The sequence below is a fragment of the Neofelis nebulosa genome, chromosome 1 (assembly GCF_028018385.1).
Source record: "Neofelis nebulosa isolate mNeoNeb1 chromosome 1, mNeoNeb1.pri, whole genome shotgun sequence".
In the NCBI taxonomy this organism is placed as follows: Eukaryota; Metazoa; Chordata; class Mammalia; order Carnivora; family Felidae; genus Neofelis; species Neofelis nebulosa.
Genome location: NC_080782.1, coordinates 176,874,630 through 176,896,986, shown reverse-complemented (window position 1 = coordinate 176,896,986; position 22,357 = coordinate 176,874,630). Strand labels below are relative to the sequence as shown.

Sequence of the window (22,357 nt, the reverse complement as noted above, 5' to 3'; positions counted from 1 at the left end):
TCTCCCTCAGTCTCCCCAACTCCTCCAAATCTCAGGCCCCTTCCCTCACACCCCAGCCTCCACCCATCACATCGTCATTTACCTGCTCTTAATCCAACCATCTCACCATTTCCACTGCTGGCGCTTTAGTCTAAGCCACCAACATCCAGCTGAACCAAAAGACAACCGACAGTTTTAATAAGCGATTTTAACTCTCTCTTTAAGGAAAGAAAGAGAACACAGCAGGGCCAGGTTCGAAAGGACGGGAGGGGCTGTAAACTGCTTTGCAAAACCACATTAAGGATTTGGACAAAGACCTCTGGCCCAGAGAGAAAAATCTGAGCTTCTTGAAATTTATCAGGAGATACTCATACGGGAAGCATTAAACACACAGACATACTTTGCTAATGGCAATGAGGCGCACTGGTTAAGGGGATACTCAAGCTCACATGTGGGGGTCAAATGCTGATGGGTAATGCAAATGGGTAAGGCTTAGGAATGACCAAAAACAAGATTTAGGAATGACCAGCTGACGAGTCTGTCAAATTCTGTCCTTCTCTGCTGTTTCCCTAAACGATCCGCATCCCAAGGTGGCAGTATTTCTAAGAATGAGATGATAAAAAGAAGCTACTATCACCAAAATGTTGTAATACCAAAACCTTGAAATAAATCTCTACGGTACACTTAGGAGCAAAGGTTTGATGTGAAGGTGCTCTTCACTGAGCTGGAGATCAAGCCCGCTTTCTGCCACTGCAACCAAAGCCTGGCAAAGCACTTCAAACAGGGAAAATTCTAGCATCATTCACTTATTGCAGAAAAAGGAGGCTTCTGGGGACAATCTGTGAAATACAAAGCCGAGAGACAAGAACAAAGTGACAGGTAGCAAGTAGAAATCAAAGGTTATTTTTCCAGTTTCCATTCAAAAGGAAGGAATAAGGATGCTACCAATGCCACACAACGTTTCTGGAATCTAAGAGTCACTGTCCTGCCATCATGGAATGTCACATGGTCACTCACAAAAGTCTGCTGGAGTGGCTTGCTTCCTAGTTCTAGGTGTCCTAGTCCACACCAGCCATGCTGCCTGAAGCCTACAGCATCCCTTTGGTTGGGAACACCCAGCTCCTGTTGTCAACCTCGTCGGAGCTCATTCCTGCACAATGTCTAGGCCTGGGGAGAGCCAAGGTTGAAGGCACCGCTTCACTGTGGAGAGTCCGGTTATCTTCTCACTGCCCCCACTGATGATCCCGTCTGACAATGCATGTGAAACGGGGTGGGAGGGAATATTCCAGAAACTGCCCAAAGAGTCAAAAGGGACATCTCTGTTTTCACTGGACATAAGGAAGCTTGGATATTACTGCTTATTACTGATTACTAACCTGTTTAGTAAAGATCATCAAAAACTTGGTTAACCCTATCTGTTGCCTCTCACACGCTGTGTAGGCCTTCTTTATTTACTTCCTCACCACTAATCAAAGCACCACCAGATACTGTGGTGTCTGGTAACAACGGTCAGCATCCATGAGACAGGTGAAAATCAGCCTGTTGCCATGGACTAGGAATTACCCTGAAAATAATACGTGCATTCCTTGGGCTTATTTGTAGCCAAAGGGTTTTCCTTTGAGGCATGGCCTCCTTATCATTTCATAAAACCACATCCTAAGATAACTGAAACTGAGCAAGCAAAAGAGGGAAAAGAGAAGAAAAAACATAGGAGGATAGGGTGAGAGAAAAGGGAGGGAGGATAAAAGAAAAGGAAGGAAGGACTGAATTACTAAGAAAGAAAAAGAAAAAGCCAATCAAACCTGGCAGATACTGGACAGATTTCCAGAGACCAAAGCTTGAAGCCTGCCTTGTGTGTAGTCTTGGCTGTGCTGTGTAAGAGACCTGCTGCTTGGTCACCTAGTCTCAGCCCCAGATCCACCATTTTTCCTACACTCTCAGCTCATTTGCTTTCTGCAAACCACATTCCAGAGAGCTTTGGCCAGCTGGTGCTCTGTTGGGTTCCACCAGCAGGGGGCACTTGGGGAAGGGGGTGTTGAAGGTGAGACACAGAGCAAATGGTCACCATGGCCTATGTTGCTCCTGCAACATCACCTGGGGCCCGGGACCTGGCACCACCCCTGCTTCTTCCATTAGAACACACATTGAGAACTAGTCTCATTGTAGTCCCTCACAAATGTAACCAGTGGCTGGGCAGTGACTCTCCTTGGAGGTCTGAGCATGAGTCTTTAGGGTCTTTCCTCTGAGTTCTCAGGTCTAGAGATCTGTCTTGGGGCTCAGTACCTGCTTCCTAAAATCATTACTCCAGTTTTTCTCTTCCATTTTTCCAGCCTTCCAATTCCTACGTTAAATCCTTTCTGTTGAAATACTTTGTGTTTCTCACTATGGCTTCTCCCCTCATAGACTCCCCTTTGTCAGTGCATCTTGTGAACATCCCGACAGACAAGAAATTCTGCAATTTACCCAATAACATCCTGGCAGCCTAAATGAAACAGTAACTTTTTGATTAAGAGAATCCAAAATACTGAAACAACTGTGACATGGTGAGAAGTACTATTTTACCCCTCTGTAAGAGAGGCCAGATCTTGAATTTGAAAGATTTTCATGGTTGGCCATGTTAAAGGAAAAGAACAATTCAAATAAACTTTTAATATGCAAATATGAAATCATTAGTTTATTTAATAGCACATTATGAAGGTACAGTTAAGTACCTGAGTCACTATCAGGAATGAGAGGAAAAATTAACAGAAAATGAACTTATTAGAGGTTTCTATCAGGTTGTATAAGGAAGGTTAAGCTGAAAAACTGAACATGAATGGAAAAAACTGAAAAGTCACAGGTGAGGGTCTTACCATTATCTTGTCGCTGTCAATAATGGTGTTCAACCTATGTGCAATGGTCAGCACAGTGCACTGGGCAAATTTCTCACGGATTTTTTTTTGTATTAACTCGTCAGTTCTGGAACCAAAAAAGTTGGATTTAGTTCAGTAAAGACAGGAGAAGCAGACTTAAGCCCTAAAACAATCATGACATTTTCATAATGTTTTTAAAAATCAAAAACATGAGATAGTTCTTAAAAAACTGAGTATAAGAAAACCTATTCAGAAGTTTCCTGTTTTGCATATGACGATGTTAAATATGCTTCCCTCCACTTGCTTGAAACTATCAAGGGTAGCACTGAGGAAATCTAGCTGTCTTAGGATGCCTAATAATATCGTTATCACTGTATAACTTCTTTTTGGTTTCTTCCTGCTTTCCAAAATTAACATTACCAATGATATCTTTGGGACAAAGAGAGTACCTGGAAACATTTCTCAGCATCATTAAATGTTTCCCATTTACCACATTTAAAGTTTGGATTCCAAGGTTCATGGACCCCGGTTCTGTACCTCACATCCACATTTGCCGTTGCTTCATCAATGATCAATATTCGATTTTTCCTGAGGATGGCTCTCGCGAGGCACACCAACTGCCTCTGTCCGACACTGAAGTTCGATCCTGATTCTGCTAATTGGGTGTCCAATTTGCCAGGAAGATCTTCGACGCATTCTTTAAGCTGCACCTGTGGATGCAGAAAGGACTTCTTCCTAAACGAAGTAGTAATGACATAGACAAGCCCACCAGACACAAGAGCTCTGAAGTTCTAGTTCTTCCTACACATCTTACATGTCCAGTCACGTGAATGGGAGAGTTACTTCTAATTACTGTCTACTTAAAGATGGTTGTGTCAACTCAGGCCAGAACTATTCTCTGACTTAGGAGCACATGGATTTTTAAAAAAATTTTTTTAATGTTTTTATTTATTTTTGAGACAGAGAGAGACAGAGCATGAGCAGGGGAGGGGCAGAAAAAGAGGGAGACACAGAATCTAAAGCAGGCTCCAGGCTCTGAGCTGTCAGCACAGAGCCCGACACGGGGCTCGAACTCACAGACTGTGAGATCATGACCTGAGCTGAAGTCGGATGCTAACTGTCTGAGCCACCCAGGTGCCCCTGTTTATTTTTAATTATTTTGTTTTGTTTTGTTTTTATTTTTTTTTAACGTTTATTTATTTTTGAGACAGAGAGAGACAGAGCATGAACGGGGGAGGGTCAGAGAGAGAGGGAGACACAGAATCTGAAACAGGCTCCAGGCTCTGAGCAGTCAGCACAGAGCCCGACGCGGGGCTAGAACTCACATACCGCGAGACCGTGACCTGAGCCGAAGTCGGACGCTTAACCGACTGAGCCACCCAGGCGCCCCAATTATTTTGTTTTATTTAAAAAAAATTTAGGTTTATTTATTTTGAGAGAGAGAGAGAACCCGCAAGCAGGGTAGAGACAGAGAGAGGAGGAGAGACAGAGAGAATCCCAAGCAGGCTTCCTACTGTCAACACAGAGCCCGGAGTGGGGTTCAAACTCACAAACTGTGAGATCATGACCTGTGCTGAAACCAAGAGTCAGAAGCCCAACCGACTGAGCCACTCAGGTGCCCCAGGAGCACAAGCTTAATGGGAATCAAGACTCTTCTCTGTTGCCATCAGCAGGCATCATCTGTTCATGCATTGAGAAATATGTACTATGTTAAATAATGCTATTCTCAAAGTAAAATACGGAATAATTAATAATGTTACTTCATAATTTTTAGATAAAAGGTAACAGTAGGAATTTACAAAGACAAAAAGCAAAAAACAGTGGTTGCTTGGGGCAGAGGGTTAACTGTAAACAGAGAAGAGGGAATTTTGGGATGGTGACAGAAATGTCCTAACACTGGACGGCTATGATGATTAACTACAAATTTACCAAAATCACTGAATCACACTTATAATGAGGGAATTTTCTGGCATATAAAATTATTTCTCAATAACGTTCATGAAAAGAAATCATCTCAGTGTCCCCCATCCCTGCCACATGATGCCCACAAGGAACCTCCCCCTTGGGATTAATTAAGGAAATCGCTCAAAAAATGAAGCCATTTTTCTCAGTGTAGTCTAAACATTTAAAAAAGTTAAAAGGATTGTTACGGTTGAGTCAAGCTTCCCAAAATACATTTTGTATAGGAGTTAGTACACTAAAGAGAAGAAAAAAAATTTTTAATTATTGCAAGAAGCAAGGTTCTCTAAAGGTATAATCTTGTCAGCACTTTACCATTTTGGAAGGTTTTAAAGTTAAAAAAAAAAATTTAAACAATGGCAAACCACAGCTCATATATTAGCAAACCTGGAACCTATTTGGGGGATGGCTCTTTCCCAAATTTAATCCATTCTGCTAGACCAGTCAAGTTCATTTACTTCAATCTCGTAAATGTTTTGCAGTGAATGAAAACTCATGAAAAACAGGGCACAACATCACATCTTATTTCCCCCAGACTATGAGTTTAGATAGTGCTTATATTAATCTATCTTCATAAAACTGTTAAGTTCCAAAAAACAAACTTTTATTCTTAAACACCAAAGATAAACTGAAACCACACAGTGGTAGAGCTCAGCTCAATGAATACTCGTCTGGGAAAATTTTATAGAACAAGACCAAACTCAGGCTCCACTAGGGAGTTAAAGAACAGAGAATAAATACATTTCAAATTAAGAGACCAACGGATGAAACGGTGATGGCCAATAAGCAGGGACACAGAACTACAATGTCAAATGACAAAACACAAGAGTGAGTGAGCAGTGTTTTTACAACATCCTAAATGCTGAAAGTACTTCTGTGAATGGGATTATTGTGCTTTTGATCAAAGTCCAATCCCCAGAAATGGGCAATGTGAGTTAGGATTAAATACAGTATTGGTACCCAGCATTAGCATGAAAGGTATATAAAATCTAAAGAGGAAGATATGGGTGGTGGGGGCCAGTCCTTGCACTGAAAATTATGAAGTGGAAGATGTCCCTTTAGTCAACCTCTTCCACTACAAGTAGGAGGGCTCATGGGTGATTCTTTTTATGACACCCATTCATCAATCTATAGCCCAGGTGATGGAACTGACCAAGGCTTTTATCAGCTCTGCCTTCTGAGCTGACTTTTGTAATACTTGTATAAGCCTGACTTCGAAGAAAGAACCTCATGCTTGCTCCTGACTCAGATGACAGCTCACCACTAGTCTGGTTTTTGATCCTCCTTTGGGTTGTCCGTATCTGCCTGAAGAAGAATAAACAGGTTTCCCAGAAAACAGGCTTTTCTGAGACACACACTTCTTCATTTATGAATCAGGGTTGATTATAAGAATGATACAAACATGAAGGCCCTCTGTAGTGTTTTCACACATTCAAGTTGTAATTAAGTACTAGAACCGAGAAAAAGGCGAGAGAGGCAGAACACAGGAAGTGGGAGTTACAACTGGAGAATCTGAAAACCTATCTGATAGTAGAATATTACCGTTCCATTTGAGTGAGATAAGGATTATGTAGGAGGATGTCCTTAATCTTATAAGGTATATATTTATGTATCTAAGGGTGAATTGCAACTTATAATGAAAATTTCTGCAATTTGTTTTCCACCAGTTGAGCACCACAGAGACTGCAGAAGAGAGGAAGCAAATGTGGCAATATATTAACCAGTGAATCTAGGTGAAGGGTACATGTGTGTTCATGATACTATTACTTCTACTTTCTTGTGATTTAACATTTTTTATTTTATTTTAAAGGTTATTATTGAGAGAGAGTGTGCACACGAGTGGGGAAGTTCGTTTATTTTTGAGAAAGAGAATCTCGAGCAGGCTCTGTGCTGTCAGTGACATGGGGCTTGATCTCATGAACTGTGACGTCATGACCTGAGCCAAAATCAAGAGTTGGATGCTTAACTGACTGAGCCACCCAGGTGCCCCTGAAATTTTTTTAAATAAAAAATTGGGACCTTGAAGACAGACTTCCTAGGCATGAGTACTGACAACTGGGCAAGTTCCTGAACTTTCTCTATCTTAACTTCTTGACCTTTAAATAAAACTGTAATAATTCCAAAGGTGTCTACCTTCTAACGTTGGAATAGAAAATGAGTCAGTATGTGTAGGGTTTCCAACAGTGTTTGATACAAACTAAGAGATCAATAGGTATCATCTATCCATAATGTGGTCAGTTACCATCCCTTCATGTTCTGCTTTATTTTTCTTCTTCACCTATATCAGCACAGAAACTTGGTTACATATGCATTGGTTTTATTTTCCATCTTCTTCCTGAGATTTACTCCAAGAGAGTTACTGTCTCTTTTAATGACTGGAGGGGTTCTAGAATCTATAAGGATGCCTCTCTAAAAAGCTCTCTTGAAGGGTACTTTTTGGATGTGTGAATGAAGCCACAAGTGTATCCCATTTTGTGACATGTGTTCCTATAAAAATTGGAAAATATATCCATATAGATTATCTATACAATACTATTTTCTTACTAAGTGTCACTGTAAAAGAAATGTATTCTTTACAACTATGTACCTTCAAGATATCATAACGTTGTACTCTAAAACATACAAAGCATATGGGGCGCTTGGGTGGCTCAGTTGGTTAAGCATCCAACTTCGGCTCGGGTCATGATCTCACAGTTTTTATGAGTTCAAGCCTCGCGTCAGGCTCTGTATTGACAACTCAGAGCCTGGAGCCTGCTTCGGATTCTGTGTCTCCTTCTCTCTCTGCCTCTCCTTTACTCATGCTCTGTCTCTCTCTCTCAAAAATAAATATTAAGAAATATTTTAAAATGTACAAAGCATTTAATTAAAAAAATTATAGTTTAAGGAAAACAGGTCAAATAATGGTATTCAAAATGACTTATCTTAGTATAGAGTACTTCAGATTTTTAAGCTTAGGAAAATAATTAATTACAGCAAAATTGAAAATAATACACTGAATTTATAAGACATCCATTTCTATCATCATATACTATGTGTACTGAATCCACCAGGTGCCAGCACCCTCACAGGAGGTTAACGCAGATGTCCAATGATCTCCACGTTCCGTGGAACTTTCTGACTTTTCAAAGAAGAAAGGCTGATGCGGGCTAGAAAGAGAAGAGAGACACTGAAATGCAGTCAACAGGTGGACAAGGGCTTTTGCTAGAACAAAGCCAAGAGTAAATGAAGTAAAGGGGGAGCCCATTGACCAAAATACATGGCCCAGGGGAAACTGCAAATGCAACATGTCAGGAAAGCAAGAGCTGAATTACATTTCCCCATGTATACACTGCTGATGCTCAGAGTTCTTGGTCTTGGCTTCCTGTATAATGAGATGTACCTGTATTCTAAGAGAGATACCATCAGTGTTGAATGTAACTAGACGGTTTCTCCACAGTTCTGACATGATGTACCATGTTCTTTTTAAAAAAATTTTTTTAATGTTTGTTCCTTTATTTTGAAAGAGAGAGAGACAGAGACAGAGACAGAGAGAGCTAGAGAGCGTAGGGGAGGGGCAGAGAGAGAGGGAGACAGAATGCCAAGCAGGCTCCACACCATCAACGAAGAAACTGACACAGGGCTTGAACCCATGAACCGTGAGATCATGACCTGAGCCGAAATCAAGAGATGGATGCTTAACCAAATGAGCCACCCAGGTGCCCCAATGTACCATATTCTTGGTCGCATATCCCAGTATTAAAGCTGTTTTTTTTTTGTTTTTTTTTTAAAGAAGTAACGTACCGCTGAATTTCTGAGTTTTATCTGGTATGATCTTTTGCCCCTTGACTAATAAACTGCTTCATTTCTAGTCATTACTTATATTTAGGAACTGCTGGTGCTTTGCAAGTGCCCTTACCGCTACTAATTTCTAATGAACTTTCTTTGGTTTATGGCTATTTGTCAATATATGATAAAAGAGCCTGGATGAGATGGCCAACTGTCTCCCTTCTGAACACCCAACTCATCCAGAGAGGAGGAGAAAACACAGCTAAGAAGACTTAAAAAAAAAAAAAAAAAGCATCTTTTCCTTTTAATTCAAGTTCTTAAAGAAGAGAAAATAGTAGTGCTCTCTTACTGGCTCTCAAGCCGACCCTGTGAACTTGGGTTCCAGTTTCCAGTTTGGCATCACTTGTAGACCAGCTGACCAGGGTGTTCAGTCCACCTTATAGGGAGCTGCCAAAGATACCAGGTCTCCTGCCATCTGTTAAAGAGCAGGACTGGTTATGATGCTCAGGTTCAGATGTAAAGGGACGCAGCAAGCCACGGAGACGATGGGTAGACTGAATAAGATAAATCCAGAAGAATCTGAATGGCATTAGACTTGTACGCTGAATCCTCTGTATGGCGTCTCTCCAGGTAAATGCACATACACTACACCATGGGTACAATTTTTAGGGAAGATTCTTATTCCATAGTGTAAAGGCCTGGAGATTCTAAGGAATCCAGGTGAAGAGTCCCTGACCTACTACAGAATGATCCCAACCTCCCTGAGCAGGCTCATGAAACCCTTACAATGACTGTGAAAAGGTCTATTGCATTTCATCTGCCAGGAGTATGATCCAGATGATAAAAGCAATAAGGTGCATGAGAGAAAATCTGGAGAATGCAGAAAAGTCAAAGAGGAAAAGAAAAAAAATCACTTATCATTACTCCCCAAATAAGCAAGGTTTATGTTTTGGTGCCTTCATCAGGTACATGTTCCAGAATCTATATATGCTTGAAACAGCTGGAATCATACTGTAAAATACAATGACATATCCAAGTTTTAAGAAAATCTGCCAAACCTTTCGTTGAAAAACATACACACGTCACGAAGAAACAATTCCTAGAGCAATACAACTCTGGCATGACTTCTCACTCTGAGAGGTAGTGCCGAAGCAATGAGGTCAGCTGCATAAGCAACACACGAAAACCACTCACTTTACTTTGTTAAACCATCATGTTTATTCCTATTTACAGGAAGTTACAAATGCAGTTGAAAATAAAGGTAAATTTTACCATTACCACTTGCAACACATCACTTTTAGAATTCTAGCAGGCTACTCAATTTTATTTTAATTTTGGCAGAAGAAAGAAGATGAAATACAAGTGATGATCAAAGTTCTAAGATTTTATATGGTTTGTCTCCTAATTAACATTTCTTCATGGTCCTGGGACAATGTGTTTCTAGAGTAATTTTACTATCTGGGAATCTATGAGGAGAGATCTCAAGCTCTGAAACAAAGAGAAAAATGATTTGCCAGTAATTCCTGTTTTATTAAGGTGTGCCACAATTACACCATTAAATTTATCACAGGAGTTCAAGAGCAGTGGATCGTCCTATTTTTCCCTAGGTTTGATGGCTAACTGCTGTTCTACACACCTCCTCTTCTAGAATTTCACTGGAGAAAGACTCACAAACTTAACTGAAATCAGAGATCAAGTGCTTTCAAGTAGGAAGGACAAGGTGAAGTATCCGGCCCAATTTAGGCAAATAAAATCCCTTCAGTTACTGGAAAGCAGGGTGGGTGTGTAAAGACTCAGCACTGACATGCCTTCAGAAACCAGAATTACTGGCAGGAAACCGTCGAGCTTCCAACTCTCCCCGTTCACAGTCACAGCTCACCTATAAACTGAAAGATTTCAGAGTGTTCCCTGGAAGGGTGGCACTAAATGACAAACACACTGAGGCAAAACCGCCACAACGTGAGTGATCAGTCACTGGGATCTGTGCAATTTTTTTTTTTTTTTTTTAATTTTTTTTTTTCAACGTTTTTTATTTATTTTTGGGACAGAGAGAGACAGAGCATGAACGGGGGAGGGGCAGAGAGAGAGGGAGACACAGAATCGGAAACAGGCTCCAGGCTCCGAGCCATCAGCCCAGAGCCTGACTCGGGGCTCGAACTCACAGACCGCGAGATCGTGACCTGGCTGAAGTCGCACGCTTAACCGACTGCGCCACCCAGGCGCCCCTGTGCAATTTTTTTTTTAAAAGAAATAAGCCACACGTTCCCAAAAAGAAAAGATCAAATATTTAGTACCTATTTATTAGGTACTTTTTAAATGTTTATTTATTTATTTTTTAGAGAGAGGGAGAGAACAGGAAAGGAGCAGAGTGAAAGGGAGAGAGAATCTCAAGCAGGCTCCACGGTGTCGGCACACAGTTGTGAGATCGTGACCTGAGCCAAAATCAAGAGTTGGACACTGAACTGATGGAACCACCCAGGTGCCCCTTAAGGGCTGACTTTTTAAAAGCAAAAGACTGAGCTAGGTCCCATGAGGGATTAGAAGTCTAAGATTTGGAAGTATGATGTGGTTTCTGACTTCCGGGAGCTTGGAATCAATTGTAGAATGAGGGCAAATACACAGAACGATTAGTGTTAAAATATACAAACCAACAGCATCTTAACAGCCAATATCCTTCCATGCCCTTCCATGCAAGGGCAGGGAATTTCAAAGAGATGGTCCAAATGGAAACACTGCACAAATAATAGAAAATCCTCTAGAGATGAATATATCGGTATAAAAACTTAGCAAAAGTTCTGGGGTCCTGTTACCTACATTTACTCGGTAGCATTAAAATGACACATTTGTCAAAAATAATTATTACACATTCTAGCTGTATTATTTACCTTTACAAACACTTTCTTATAAAACTTCAAAGCATTTCATTAGGATGAGCTCATTTATCTTTCAGTTAATAATGAAAAACCATGATTGTCTCTATTTAGTGGGTGCCCCCTAAGAACAGAGAAGTGAAATATACATTGCAGGCTAACTGGCCACCAAAACTTGAATCCATAAATATAACCTCAAGCTTTGCTGAAGACAAGTAAGATACGTATCTAGTTGCTTTGCATTCTAGGAAGAAAGTTAACTGTGAAAACATGAGACACTTTATTTTTGGTTTGCATCATCATCAATACATACATTTTAAGTATATCCACGTCATCAATGTTCTCCTGGGTGGTCGACAGTTAAACCAGTTAAGTTCCCAGTAACTACCTGCAATGTTCCAGAAGTACGTACATATATACTGATGGTAACAAGTTTAAAATAATTGCATTTTATAAGTTACCTCTGTTAAGGCACTCCACAGTTCCTCGTCTGTATGTTCATTAAAGGGATCCAGATTTTTCCTCATTGTTCCAGTGAATAAAACAGGTTCCTAAATATTCCAGAATAGTGAATGTTATTACTGTAGCCTCTTTTCATTTTATTTCGATGCTAAATTCCAAAACAGAATTAAAATATAAAAACCAGAATTCACTATAATCATTAACACGAAGGTTGCAGATGCCTGTTTACAAAATAGTATATCTATTAATTTTCCATCCTAAAAAGTTTGACCCCCAGTGTCTTCCGGACCACTGAACACTAACAGAAGAAACTGCTGAAGTGTGTCGTCTTAAGAAGAAACTGAAGAAGAGAAATGAAGGTTTGGTTTCTGAAAATGCTTTCCTAGTAATATCTGCTTAAACAGGAAAAACAAGGATATAATTATTTGAGGGGCTTTATATCAAGAGATGTGAGTTTATTATCAATCCTGGTGTGACACTGGAAAACACCAACGATTAGTTGACGTTTGTGACTAGAAAAGCAAACTCTCAAGTATGTTCCCATTTGCACTGATGAAGAAGCCAGGATATTTCCTCCTTCTGTAGAACAGTTTTCTTGGATTGGGAATCTGTCCCCATGTGCAAAGGGGACATCCTGTTTTTTGTCCAAAGAGAATGTAAACTAATGGGCCCAGTGGCGCCTTTATTCTCGAGGAGATGCCTATGGTTTTGCATCAGCTAATCCCCACATTATCTTGTCTGTGCATCAGGATTACATGCCTCACAGAACCTCGTTATTAACTGCAAGGGGAGGATAACCTGAAACCCATTGTGACGTGCGTCATAATAAAATGATTTTAATTTAAATAGCTCTTCCTATTCATGTGCTTCAGGAGGAGCCACAATTAAATTACTCTTGCAATATATGCCTCCTTCTGGGTTTCAGGAGAGAATCTGGTGCATAACCTTAGGTAGGCCATTAACGTTTTCTTCTGGAAGGCTCTGATAACCCAGGCCGTAAGAACACGGACAGCAGACACTAGAGGTGGTACAGCACCGAGATGCACACAGATGGGGGGAATCAGAGAAGACTGGACTCTTCCACAGGCATCCAAGCACGGCTCGAGGGAATCGCCAGCCTCAAATCTTGCCTGCCTTGCCTGACCTTGGGGCTGGACTATTCCTCCTCTCTTCTCAAAAGCCTGAGAAGACTAAGAAGGTAAACTTTTCTCAAGCCGCGAAGAAGAATGACACTCAGAGAGCCTCCTGGACCGTCTTTTCCTATGGTCTCAATTTTAAGACTGAGGAGGGACAAATGGATGCAGAAGACAGAGACGTGGGCCACCAAAAAATGTGCATGCCTAAAGGCAAATTCCAAATATTGAAAGACATTTAAAAAGGACACATCATTTTTATAAAGTTAAGTGGCCAATATGCCCAAAAGCACTGAAAAATCACTGGTCATTCAACGTTTCAAAAATAAATTACTGAACTGCACGATCCCAAGCCCCAGTTAAAAGTTACCCTTAACTTTCTCATAAGCCTTCTCCCTGCTGCATCTGTGTTTCTCTCCTCTTCTTATAAGGACACTTATCACGGGATATACGCATCACCCAGTCAATCTTGAGATCCTTCACTTAATTACACGTCCAAAGACCACGGTACCAGGGGTTAGGACTTGGGACGTATCTTTGGAGGAACCACAATTCAACCCAATACAGCACCCTTTTTCCTATTATCTACTGCAATACTTATTTTATCTTTCTACTATTTTAATTTTGGGGCACGATTTTATATGCAAAGCTTCATAAAAGAAAATTTTCACTGTCATAAATAAATAAATAGTCTCCCCTAAAACTACCGAACTTAGGACCAAAGACTGAACAACAATTTAAGCAACAGTAAGAGTTCCTTGTCAGGGGAATAATCATCATTCTATTTGGGATTTTAAATTCTTCATTCATCCTACTTCAGAAATTCTTCAGACTCTACTTGATCTTACTTTGTAATTATCAACTCAAAGAGTCCATCAAGGCCAATGCGTCTCCTCCTCCAGCTGATTCTCTGAGGTTTATAAAAACGACAGGGCCAGATGGGGAAGGGCTGCTACCCAACCTTCCTCACTTCCTGATGCTCTGCCCCGTCCCGCCAAGGCTCTGAACCATGGGCAGTATCCACTCTGGGGCCCAAGCTGAGAGACTCTGAGGACTGGTGGTTAAGGAGATGAAGGGGCTGAAAGAGAACAGGCTAAGGGATGGGCTTCAAGCCAGTGAAAGAAGTGGGAGGTGGTCTCTGCTCACAGCAACCACGAGCCTATCCAGGTTTACATGACCTGTTGGCCTTCATGTGCCTGTCACAGCGCAAATGCACATCCGGTAAGAAGTCTAGGATAAAGTGTCCACCTGGCTTTCAAAGTACACTCTATGGAAGTGTTACCTAAGCTCATCTACCAAAAAACTGCCTTGTTGTTAAAAGACAGACCTTTCTTCCTTTGTGAAACGATGAAAAGGCCCTGTATCTGCCCATTTGGGAGCCACGGTTTGGGTGGTTCAACAGGACAGGCACAGGAGCACACGTTTAAAGTTCGATCGCCTACTTCATTAACAGGAAGGGTCCCTCTCGTCACCCCCTTCACCTTTTTCTCTTCGGGAAAGTTCCTGAAATGGATCCATCTCTCCAAAGACTGGGGCACTAATGTGGGATTTGTTGCCGAGATCGAAACTGCTCACTCTGATGCTGAGCCTGCAGCAGCTTTATGCTGAGTTTTAGACAGAGAACTCAGCTATCTGTAGGCCTTAAGGAGGCCCTGCTAATTATCAGCATGTCACTGCCATCATAAATAGAAAAAGTTACATTTTCAGCATTTCCCAATGCAAGAAGGGTCCCCACTTAAATCCATACAGTCAATCTAAAGGGATACAGTAGGCGACTGCTCATGTTTAGTTAGCAGCTATTAGAACAAAGTAGTTCAGTAAACTAGAATATTTTTTCTGTTATGACATGCCAAAGATGTATTTCAAAATGAGCACAATTTCGATCAAAACTTGAATGAAGAGAATGATTTATTAAAAGATTAGCTGAATGAAGCTGCCTTTTTCTTTAAAAGCGGCAGGCAATTTGTTAACAGTGTCTGTTTTACTATGCCCGTGTGCTTTATGCATGGTGCTCGTTTTGGTTTCTATCTAGTCCGCTTTTATCCACTTGCCAAGTAAGAAACCACTATATTATCTTCAAAAGGTGATAAAAGTATTCATAGGAGACACACACTGCAAGAGCAGATAAGGGTCAAATTAATTATCATTTCTGATAGATACTATTATTTAAAGTACCCACCTCCAAGCAATTGAAGTTAATAAACTAATCTTATAATGAATAAGTGTTGTAAAAAATGTTTGCAGGCAGAACATTTCAGTGCAGAGATTTATGGTAGGACATACAACCTTCATGTAAACATATACACTAAATGTATTAGCCTAAGTATATATTTTTCTGAAGGTACACAATTAAACCTCATTTAATAAGAGTTAGCTGGCATGCTATGGTTAGGTAAACCAATGTTTTTGTTTGGGGTAATATTTTAACTGAAACATTAGTATCAAACCTGGTTTGTTTGTTTGTTTTTTTTATCAGTTTCAAGTTGACTTTTTTTTTTCTTTTTATCTTTTGTGCCACGTTCAGCAATTTTTTCCTTTGTTACAAACATACCACAAGTTCGTATCAGCCATGTGACCCAAAATGGCCACCTCTGAATCAAAGCTTTTGGCGTAGTAAATTGATAATCCCTCAACACAACGGGGAGACTGAGAACCACGGTCATGTTAGCCCTTTTGTGTATGCTACTGGAAGACAAACCTCTCATTATCCCAAAAAGAAACCCTACCCACTAACCTTCAGAAGCTTAAAACGACCCTGGTCCAAGACAAAAACCATACAAGTGGTTACAAACCAGGCAGAGAAAGCACAACACTTTACTGTACCCTAATCACTCCAGCCCCCAACCAGGAAACCGCCCTCTACTAAAATATATCCTCCAGAGCGGCTGCTGGTTCCATGCGTCCTGACAGCTACATTTTCATTGCTGAGCCGAGGACCTTTATTAAGGGCAGCTCATCTCCCAGTTGCAAGAATGAGACAATCACCTGAAGTAGCTTTAAATCTTGATTTCCTTTTTTTTTTTTCTTTTTTTAAATCCTGTAGCCCCTGAATGAACCGATCATCATCCATATTCAGAAGAAAAGAACATTGTTTGCCGACAAAGGAAAAAGAATTTAAGTCGTGTAAAGTCCTCTTTCGATACAGAAAGGTCAGGAGCTCTGGGGAGCAGTTCCAAGGGCTTTAATGAAGACTTCAGTGTCAGAAACAAAAGGCCGACTCCATTAGGCTGGAATCCAGTTGTATTTCTTTACTAGTAACAGCATACCCACCTCTTCTCTCTCTCTGAGTTTTGTTCTCAACAAGGGAAGAAAAAAAAAAAAAAAGAGAGAAAAGAAAACCAGGTAATAACGAAGAAGTCTTAAAGGGACAGCTTCGCTTAGCCTTTCCCAACCCACTGAGGATAACCCAGGGAATAGAAATACCAAAGGAGCACAGTGGACTGCTTAAAAAATATCTAGGTTTTGCTTTGATTTTAAAGTCTATTAAATATAAAAAGTGAATCTGTTTAATCATGATGAAGATGATAGCTGTTGATCTGTGCCAACCCTTGGGGTGCAATCGTAAATAATGAATTTGCATGGAATCACTTTTCAACTGAAAACATTTTCTTGGTGCCAAAAGGAAAGGGGCCTTAGATGTAGAGAATCCATCCAAAAAAGTTTTGAAATCCGTTTTTCCAGATCCTTTCAGATAAGTAAGTTATTCCCTAAATATAATCTCATCTTGCTATTCTCTTTGGGGAATGCGTTTAACTATTTAAAGACGCAAAGGAAGCGCAAAGGAGCGCAAAGGAAGTGTCTATTTTAGCTACCCATTCTGTTTGTAAAATTATTTAGAAAGCACTTTCATGTTTTACTTCCTCCATAAATTGTACAAATCAAGGAGTACATTCAAAGAATACAGTGTTTTCCCAAGTTCCCTGGGGGGACTGGCCCCCAACTATCCCCACCGCTCCCTTGCCTCCCGTTCCCACCACGGCCCTGGCTGCTATCACACCTGTCCCAGTTCTGATCTCTGATGGCGTGGTCAGCAGGGACTGAGACGAGCCTGGCAGCACGGGGCCGCCACGGAAGCTCACCGCTGCAGCCAGGATCACAGCGAGACAGAGCCAGGGAACAGGGCGCCGACCTGGCTCACCTAAACCGGGAACTCCAAGCAACATGCCTTCATTCTGCTCTGCAGAGACAGCTCCAAACTCCCTAGTTCCCTAAATCAGGGTGTTGAGACACAAGGAAACGGTTTCCTATTCATTTTGGTGGGAAGAGTGGTGGAAGTCGTCCTTCAAGGGACCAGGCCAACAGCTGTTCCCACCTCTGCAGCCAGTCACACTGTCAAGAGAAAGGGCTCTCAGCTCTAGCAAGGTTAAGATTTTGAGTATCTTCTCCTGACGCTAGCCCATGACACATAAGGGAATTAACGCCTTTTCCTAAATTGATTTTCTTTTAGTGCTGAGTGTGCCTTGAGTTAACTGTATCCAGCAGCCTTTGTTTCCTTACTGGAAAACAGGGCTAACCCTGTAGGGCTGCTGTGAGAATCAGGACCACCACCAGGGCTCGAGGTATGGGGCTACCATGTATCAGGAGCCCAGCCAAGCAGGGGACAGTGAGGGAACGTGGTTTTCAAACTGCAGGTGCAGCCAACGGATCATGAAATCAATTCTGTGCCTCATGACCATTTTGTCTTTTCTATGAACTAGAACAGAATGGATATAATAGCAAGTAGAGTGCAGAGCACTAAGAGTAATCGTGTTTTGTGGAATATTTGTGTCCCACACCCATGCAGATGGGTGTGCCCGCGGAACTGTGATACACAGCAGTTGTAGGGGGGACTGCAGTCACCAATGTGCTTTGGTCCCTGGAGGAGCGGTTAGCTGCCCGAGAACGTCCTTGACATAAACAGGAACCCTGGCTCTGCCACATGCTCGTAAAGTGGGTTAAACTCACTGTGCCTCAATTTTTAAATGGGTCAGATGAAGATAACCATATAATTGTGAGGATGAAGGCGGAGACAGTAGGGAAAGAGGCTCAAATATGTGAAGGATTCCACAAATACTAGTTGTTATTCACACTTGTGTAACTCATCCGGGATGAAAACAAGCACAGGAGCAACAGAAATTGGAGACACAGCCTCCGGAAGAGCTAGAAAAGAGCGAACATGTGGGGGGAGTGGAGAAAGGATGCCAGGGTCTTCAGGGGGCACTGCGGCGTATCAGTGGGGTACAGAGCGGGGGTCGGGAAAGAGCAGGTGGGAGGGAGGCCAGAAAACAAAGTGATGTTCTCTCTTGCTCCTTGTGAGAAGAACGCTGATAGGTTTCTGTTACACTTTACCCTCGAATTCTCATTGTGCACACTTTTGTTTCACTCTTTTAAGTTTATAGAAATAATCTGGTTTGTGTGATAAGCAACAGATGTAAAGGAAATCACCAAGGATCACAAAAACATAAATAGAAATTAAAGAGCAAAGTCCTTCCAGAACCTGTTACTACTTTTATGTAAGTAACCAGAACACCCAAAAGGCTAGTGCCCTGATCCTTAGTAAAAATAGTTACTATTTCCCAAGCATTTCTAAGAGCAAGGCATTGGGCCACAGACGTTTTCTCATCCGGTTAAATCTTCATGACAAATCTGTGAGGCAGCAATTACTAGACCTGCCTCAAGGACGAGGACGCTGGAGCTCGGAGGCCAAGTGATGTCATCAGGGTCACTCACACAGTCCAGAGACTGGGCCGGAATAAAAATGTGGGTCATGTGATCTTAAAGATTCTATCCTGGCTGCCTCCTAGAAGATATCCTGGGACCCTTTACACATTACATGGTCTCTCTAGACTCTCTTTAATCAACAAACATTGCCTCTTAGAGACAAAGGCACACGAAGTGAAAAATGAAAGGTTGTGTGTTTACAATGGTTGGTGATCATTATCTCCATGGGTACAAAGCTTAGTACTGTTTTGTAAGCATGCTCTCCGGAGTATGCACCTACAGCATGCTCCAAAGTAGGGTGGGAAGTTATGGAAGAGGACCAAAACCTGTGGTGATGTCAAGGTGTATTTAGTCTTTGCTCAGATGTGCTTCCAAAACATTACTGGCAGAGCCAAGAAACATCCAACGTTATTTCTTTATTTATACAGTTCTTTTATGTACACAAGCATACAACCATTTCTTATTAAGAAGCATTAAAAATAACACGGGACGTGTTCCTAGGTCCTTTCATCCAAGGACATGAAAGTACTTTACAGGCACGCCCATTGTTTCTGCTCACTAATCTCGTTTGGCCCATTTCAGAGATAGGTACAACCGAAATACAAAACTTGGGAATTTCAACTCCTTTACTTTCTACTGTAGTCACGAAGTCATGAATCTAAGAGCCAGAGGAAATCTTTAAATACAGGGGTTGAGGGGCGCCTGGGTGGCGCAGTCGGTTAAGCGTCCGACTTCAGCCAGGTCACGATCTCGCGGTCCGTGAGTTCGAGCCCCGCGTCAGGCTCTGGGCTGATGGCTCGGAGCCTGGAGCCTGTTTCCGATTCTGTGTCTCCCTCTCTCTCTGCCCCTCCCCCGTTCATGCTCTGTCTCTGTCTGTCCCAAAAATAAATAAAAAACGTTGAAAAAAAAAAAAATAAATTAAAAAAAAAAAAATAAATACAGGGGTTGAAAGTGCTGCAAATTTCTTTTCATTTTTCCTGAAAGGGATATTTTAAAAAACAAATTTCTTTTTTCCGAATGGATAAAATAGATGAAGATGATGACAAGGTGACAGGTGGAAAAAAGGTCACCAGATGTACCGTGAGGACCATTCATAATGTATGTAAGTACCGAGTCACAGTGTTATACACCTGAATCTAATACTGTATGTCAATTATTCTTCAATTAAAAAAAAAGAAAAAGCATAGAAGCATCAGGGATAGGAGAGTTATTAAAAATTTTTTAATTGTGCTAAAGTACACATAACACAAAATTTACCACTTTAATCATTTTTAAGTGACGAATTCAGTGGTATTAAAATGCATTCACATCACTGTGTAGCCATCACCACCGTCTAGGTCCACAATTCTTCTTTATAATTCCAAACTCTGTACCCATTAAACACTAACTCTCCATCCCTCCCTCTAGCCCCTGGCGACCACCATTCTACTTCCTGTCTCCAGGAAACTGACTGCTTAAGTACTTCACGGGAGTGGAATCCTAGGGTATTTGTCCTTTTGTGACTGGTTTCCTTCACTTGGCACAATGTCAAAGTTCATCTATGCCTTAGCTCATGTCGGAATTTCCTTCCTTTTGCAGGCCGGATAATAGTCCACTGTGTGAACACACCACACTTTCTCCACTCACCTACCTAAGGACATCTGGACCACTTCCACATTTTTGCTCTTGTGAATACCACTACTATGAATATGGGTGTACAAGTACCTCTTAGAATTTGTTTTCGATGATTTTGGCTACAAAATCAGAGGTGGAGTTGGTAATAGGATAAGATCATTCTGTATGATCATTCCTATGTGATCCTATTTTTATATTTTTAAGGAAACTCTGTTCTGTTTCCCACAGTGGCCTCATTTTATACCTACACAAGCAATGAACAAGGGTTCAAATTCTCCCACTAACTTCCAAGCACTTGGTGTTTTCTTTCCCTTCCCTCCCTCTCTCCCTTTCTTTTTTTTTTTTTTTTTTTTAAGTAATCTCTATACCCAAGGTGGAGCTTGAACATATGACCCCAAGATTAAGAGTCACATGCTCTACTGAGCCAGCCAGGTGCCCCAGTGTTTTCGTTTTATTGATAGTAGTGACTATTGGGGATGAGATGGCATCTCATTGTGGTTCTGAAAGGAGTATCCTGATTTAAAAAAAATTTTTTTTTAATGTTTGAGAGAAAGAGAGTGTGCATGCACATGCATGAGTAGGGGAGGGGCAGAGAGAGACAGAGAGAGGGAGACACAGAATCTGAAGCAGGCTCCAAGCTGTCAGCACAGAGCCTGATGCAGGGCTCAAACACGCTGATGGCAAGATAGTGACCTGAGCCAAAGTCAGATGCTCAACTGACTGAGCCACCCAGGCTCCCAATACCTTCTGAATTTTTACTGAAACTGAAATGATGGACCACAAGGAATGAAAGGTGCTTCTACTGTGCATTATCCAATCACTAAAACATTTCCTGAAAGTCATACTTCTATTAAGAAGCAGAATAAGGGAACAGAATCAAAGCCCAGAAAGAGATGGCCAACTGCACCCTCCATCATCACAGCAGCCAGGTCCTGGGTCTGCAAGCAGCACTCCACAGCCGCTGACCCAGTCCTCACAACGGCTCCAGGAGATGCCTTTTGTGGGAGAGAAACCTGAGGTCCAGAGACATGGGATTCCTTGTCCTGTATTTTTCTCACTATTCTCTACTGCTTCCTGGTTACAATCATTTACTAATGGCTAGATTCTAAGTCTCCCCAAAGCATCCATATACACAGTAATTCTCAAAGCCCACCAGTTTCACAGAAAGCCCTCCATGGAGAGAATTACCTTTGAGAAGTTACATTTCCTACAGCAAAAGTCTACCACTAAAACATTTAAAATCCACATTTCCCTACAGAAGCCTCTCAGGAGCTAAACCAATCATTCATCATTTTCTTTTCAGAATCATGTGGTTATCAGTGGATAACTCTGGGGTACTTGGGGAAGTTAGAGTCCAGACATTTCACCGGGTTAAGTTATTAAATCACACACACATGCACGTGCACGCGCCCAAAAACAAAACCCGATATCCGATGAAAATACTTGCTGTTAAAAATATGTTCTATTGGGGCAAAAGGATCAATCCTTCAACTTAAAAAAAAAAAAAGGAATAAAAGTAAAAGCAATTAAACTTAGGTTCTCTTATAAAAAGGACATGTGAGGATGCTCTGACTTGTATACCTGAGGTATGATGGACATTTTCTTCCTTAAGTCGTGGAGCCCAATTTCAGTTGTCAAGATCTTATCAATCCAAATTTTACCTTCTGGTTCTGACAATCTAAAAAGGGCCGAGATGAGGGAACTTTTTCCAGCTCCTGTTCTTCCCACAATGCCAACCTGTAAAGAGATCCAGGAGGGATTAAGAAGTCACAAAACACAATGTATCAGGAGAAACTCTGGTTGTTGAAGACAGATTAAGGAAGTTCTATATTAAAATGTAGTCCAAGAGTTTCTCAACTTTGGCACTGTTGACATTTTGGGCTGGATTATTCTTTGTTGTAGAGAGCTGTCCTGTACATTGTAAAATGTTTGTCGCTATCCCTGCACTCTACCTACTAGATACCAAAAGCACCCCTCGATTGTGGCAACCGAAAATGTCAGTCATTAACAAATGTCCCTTGTG

At 41.3% G+C, this 22,357-nt stretch overlaps 1 protein-coding gene across 5 annotated transcripts in view; it reads right to left on the bottom strand.

Annotated features, from left to right (window-relative positions):
* The window catches only part of ABCC4 (ATP binding cassette subfamily C member 4), a 264,459-nt gene that overhangs the window by 20,420 nt on the left and 221,682 nt on the right, over positions 1-22,357 (bottom strand). For all 5 annotated transcript variants that reach the window (XM_058681819.1, XM_058681826.1, XM_058681841.1 and 2 more), the window contains 4 exons: positions 21,916-22,071; positions 11,887-11,976; positions 3,369-3,541; positions 2,832-2,937 (listed from right to left, as the gene is read on the bottom strand). In XM_058681819.1, coding sequence (XP_058537802.1) covers positions 2,832-2,937; positions 3,369-3,541; positions 11,887-11,976; positions 21,916-22,071 — 525 coding nt within the window. The remainder of the gene's footprint in view (positions 1-2,831; positions 2,938-3,368; positions 3,542-11,886; positions 11,977-21,915; positions 22,072-22,357) is intronic.